At 41.0% G+C, this 4016-nt stretch overlaps 1 protein-coding gene across 4 annotated transcripts in view; it reads right to left on the bottom strand.

Annotated features, from left to right (window-relative positions):
- Positions 1-4016, bottom strand: part of cadm4 (cell adhesion molecule 4) — a 157480-nt gene that overhangs the window by 7730 nt on the left and 145734 nt on the right. For 3 of the 4 annotated variants that reach the window (XM_005736142.2, XM_005736141.2, XM_005736143.2), the window contains exon 7: positions 447-563. The exons of the other annotated variant lie outside the window; for it this stretch is intronic. In XM_005736142.2, coding sequence (XP_005736199.1) covers positions 447-563 — 117 coding nt within the window. The remainder of the gene's footprint in view (positions 1-446; positions 564-4016) is intronic. 4 annotated transcript variants of the gene reach the window in all.

Genomic DNA, 4016 nt, shown 5'->3' with positions numbered 1-4016 from the left:
TAATCCATGTAGCACTGCATCACAGTGCTATGGGAAATGTGGAGGGACAATGAATAGGGCTGATATCCTGCAATTAAATGACAATCCACTTGAACACCTTAGTAATGGCCACAATGAAAGACATAGAATGTATAGAAAGCATGAGGCTTTCAGTGGCAACAACAAGTACTGCTACTTTGATGTGGACAACTGCTCAAAGGGATTATAGTCTACTAATTATACTGTTCTTTGGCTCCATGTTTAAAAATACAAAATATTTTCTGTAGTAAATCCATAATAAATTTTAAAAGGTAAGCTAGAAAAAAAACCCCTAAACTTAAGTATAGTCATTTTGGAGAAAAGAATTAGGCTAACCCAGATGTGATCTCTTCCTTGCAGGTCATAGTTATCTGTTTTCCCATTGGGGTGCAGCAAAGCCAGAAAAGAAAGATATGCATGTGTGTTACCTTCTGGATCCAGGGCCAAGGTGGGTGGTAGGAGGGTTGGGGTGGTAGAATGGGAGGTGATTGGTGGGGTGGTAGGAGTAGGAGTGGAAGGGACCATGGTAGTGACAGACACATTATCTACAGGCAGACAGGGAATGGGATAAACACAGACATACAAATACAACACAGAGGGACATTTTAAAAGGTGTTTTGTAGTAAAGTTAGTACTGGATGTAAAACATGACACATGCTTCTTTCGTTTCTGTGGCTGCAGTTGTTTCAAACACTAAAATATCAACATTAGTAATCATTTCCCCCCAAAATGTATGCAGATTTCAAAAAGAAATATATTCTGACCCATGAAAAGTGATAAACAAACACATTACCAATGTTCTTTGGCAGGTTATATACCAGCTAAGGAGGTTAAAGATGCTCACGATGTGAAAAACATGCTTTAAAGTGGCAGCTGATGAGAATTACACCTGGCAGACTGGCATTCATCTGTGAAGCAATTGGAATATATAGGAACACATTCTCTATCACTGACACATTTTCTATGGTACAATGGCAGGAGAGACAGAGACATTGTCTGTGACAGATGCATTCCCAATGGAACAGTGCCATGCAGGGACTGTCTCATTCAATGCTGAACAATAGCTTGGATCTTGACACATTCTCCAAATCAATGGCTAAGACACAATGGTAGGTAGAGAGGTAGAAAAAGACAAGTTCAGTGCTGTTAAAGATAAAAAATAATGGCTGACAAGAACTAAAAGGGAGATGGTGGCGTGAGTGTGTGTGCATCAGCACTTTCAGAATGAATAATACGCCACTTCATCAGACAATTTATATAAAACTGCAACATGCAAGGAAGTCTATGTGCTCAGTGTAGGGCGCGCACACACACACACACACACACACTGAAGTTATTTTGTAATAGAGGAAAATGCACTTGTGCATGAAAACACGCATACTCAGTGTACATGTCCTTACACACAAATGCCTAATTGCACACACACATGCACACAAGCACACACGCTGCCCTTTCTGTTCAGGAGTAATTTATTGGTAAGTATTCCTCTGTCTCTTCTCTCTTTCTCCCACCGGCCCTGAGATCATCAATCTCTTTTTGCACTCCTCTTATGTCAGCACAATACCTCCCCCACTACTGCCTTTTTTCCCTTTCTTCAAGACTAGCCTTGGTGTTCTCTTGTGTTCGTGACTTACATGATGCATAATGTATTTTGTGCAAAAGATGAAGAGTTATCTGCGGGAAAAATAAAGTAAAATGGAGAGTGGAACAAATCGAATTTGATAGAAAATCTCTCTTTAGTGTATGAGTTGCTGTATGTTATATGCTTTTGTATGTGTGTGTGTGGATGCATGTAGATTTCATTTGAGCCTAAGAGCGGAAGATTAATTGCTGAGGTCACTGCACCAATTAACTGGTCGCTGATTAATTTCTTTTGACTATCATGAAAAAAGAAATGTTCCCCGCTCACTATTTTAAACTTTTTTCTTATTTTTTCCAGTCTCACTCATCTTTTCTTCTTTCTTTATCAACAAAACTCTTTTTTTTCCCTCACCCTCGCTCCCCAACCCATTTTGTCCACTTCTCCACTTCCCTTCATTTGGCTGCCTCAGCTGGCTCTCTGGTTTCATTCCTCTGTGACTGCGTTCCCTCACTGCCTCTCTTCAACTTAATTAAGGAGAATGCCATACAGCTGTCGTTCTCTTGGCCGATAGCGTCCTTTTTTCCCCACATCATATTGTTATTCATTAACACTATACGCCTGCCAATCAGGCACACAGCCCATGTTATTTCGAGGGATGGATGAGGCGGCACTTGCGATAATGACGTTTCTCCTCGTATCTCATTCTCACAGTAGTGCGCCTGAGGATACGGTACCACCATTTTGGATGAGCCCTGTTATTCTTTCATGTTCAGTGTTCTTTATTTTAAGGGCTTAGCCCAAAGCACTGCTTGTCTAGCCAGTTATCTTTTAGCGCACTGAGTGCTTAGACATAGGTCGAAGGTCCACTACTGTGACCATAAAGGTCGACACTGATTACCTGAAAACTCATAGAAAATTTACTCGGATGTCAGGTGCATTGTCACAAGTGAAAGAAAATAGGACTGAAGCTTTTCTTTTTTAAAACTAAAACGACTCGGCTTTATCTCAGTCTAGCTTCTTCGGCCCCCTGCCTCTAACCTTTTTACACTTTCCTTCTCATTCTATTTTTTTTGAAAGTCTCTCTTCATTAAGTGGAGGTCTGTTTTTTTTTTTTTTCATTCCAATTACCCTGACGGCTCATTACAACAGTCGAGGAGACAGACTAATCCCTGGTCACCTAATATCCTTCTCTATCTCACCGTGTGCCCACCCTTTCATCTTTTTGTCCCTTGCTTTTGCTTTCCATGCAACTTTCTGTAAATCAGTTTCCAGTTTGCATTCTTCCCACTGTTCGCTTCTTTCTGTATTTCACAGAAACGAGCCGCCTCACATGCATACACGTGCATGCACATGTGTTAAGTATATGAAAACTATAATACTTATTTCCCCATCTCCATCTCTCTCTTTCTTTCTCTCTCTCTCCATCTTGCACACTCTCTCATGCAATTCAATTCTAATAGGTTTTATTGGCTTGGCGATTCATCTGAGTGCAGCAACTAAGTTCAATTACATAAGGAAGCCCTTTGGGCTTTCACCAGACAATCAACAACATTCTCCTCCCCGTCACAGGCACTCGCATGCTCATGCATCTTTGCGCATACACATAAAAAAAAAAAAAAATCCAATTTCTACTTAACAATGGTGGCACAGAGATGAAACACCCAACAGAGGCCACATCCTTTTAGGATTTTACAGATACTCGCTCCGAGACTGTGTGTTTGTGTGCGTGTGCCTTTGCTTTCTCATTCTTTCGAAATTTCTCACATTTACATCAATAGTGGCCTCCTGAATGCTGCAGAAAGTTAATTTCATTGTTTTAATTTGTTCACACACCTACATGCACAGCAACAGGAAATATCTCACTCTCTCTAAATCAAGGCTTCTTAAAGTGTGTCAATTAAGGAAATCAGCATGAATTAAGAGCCATAACAGAAAAATGCAGACATCACACACGGGTAGTTAACGTTTTAATGTGTCTGTTTAGAGGATAGTGGTTTATGTTGGTGATTAATTTCTTCATTTAATTTCAGTAAATCGTTTTTGTGCTGGTTTCTAGCTTTCAAACCAGCACCCTATGTCCTATTAGGAAGACAGAAACGTGTTTGTGTGTTATGAACACTAGAATAGTGTGTCCTTAGTGCAGTCCTTCAAGTATCTTGGTGTCCACATCTCCTCAGACCTGACATGGGCTGCCCACATTCAGGTCCAGACCAAAAAGGCTAGGCAGCGCCTGTATCACCTACGACAACTGAGGAAGTTCAGGGTCTCTCCAAAGATCCTCAGGATTTTCTATACAGGCGCTGTGGAGAGCATCCTCACACAGAACATAACATCGTGGTTCGGGAACAGCTGTGTGAAGGACCAAAAAGCTCTCCAGAGAGTGATCCGTACAGCAGAACGCTGCTGCAGGATTGCT

This window comes from Pundamilia nyererei, unplaced genomic scaffold (assembly GCF_000239375.1).
Source record: "Pundamilia nyererei isolate P.nyererei 1_Seehausen unplaced genomic scaffold, PunNye1.0 scaffold00067, whole genome shotgun sequence".
Taxonomy (NCBI): domain Eukaryota; kingdom Metazoa; phylum Chordata; class Actinopteri; order Cichliformes; family Cichlidae; genus Pundamilia; species Pundamilia nyererei.
The sequence above is the reverse complement of the archived record's forward strand: the minus strand, read 5'-3'. Positions and strand labels throughout refer to the sequence as shown.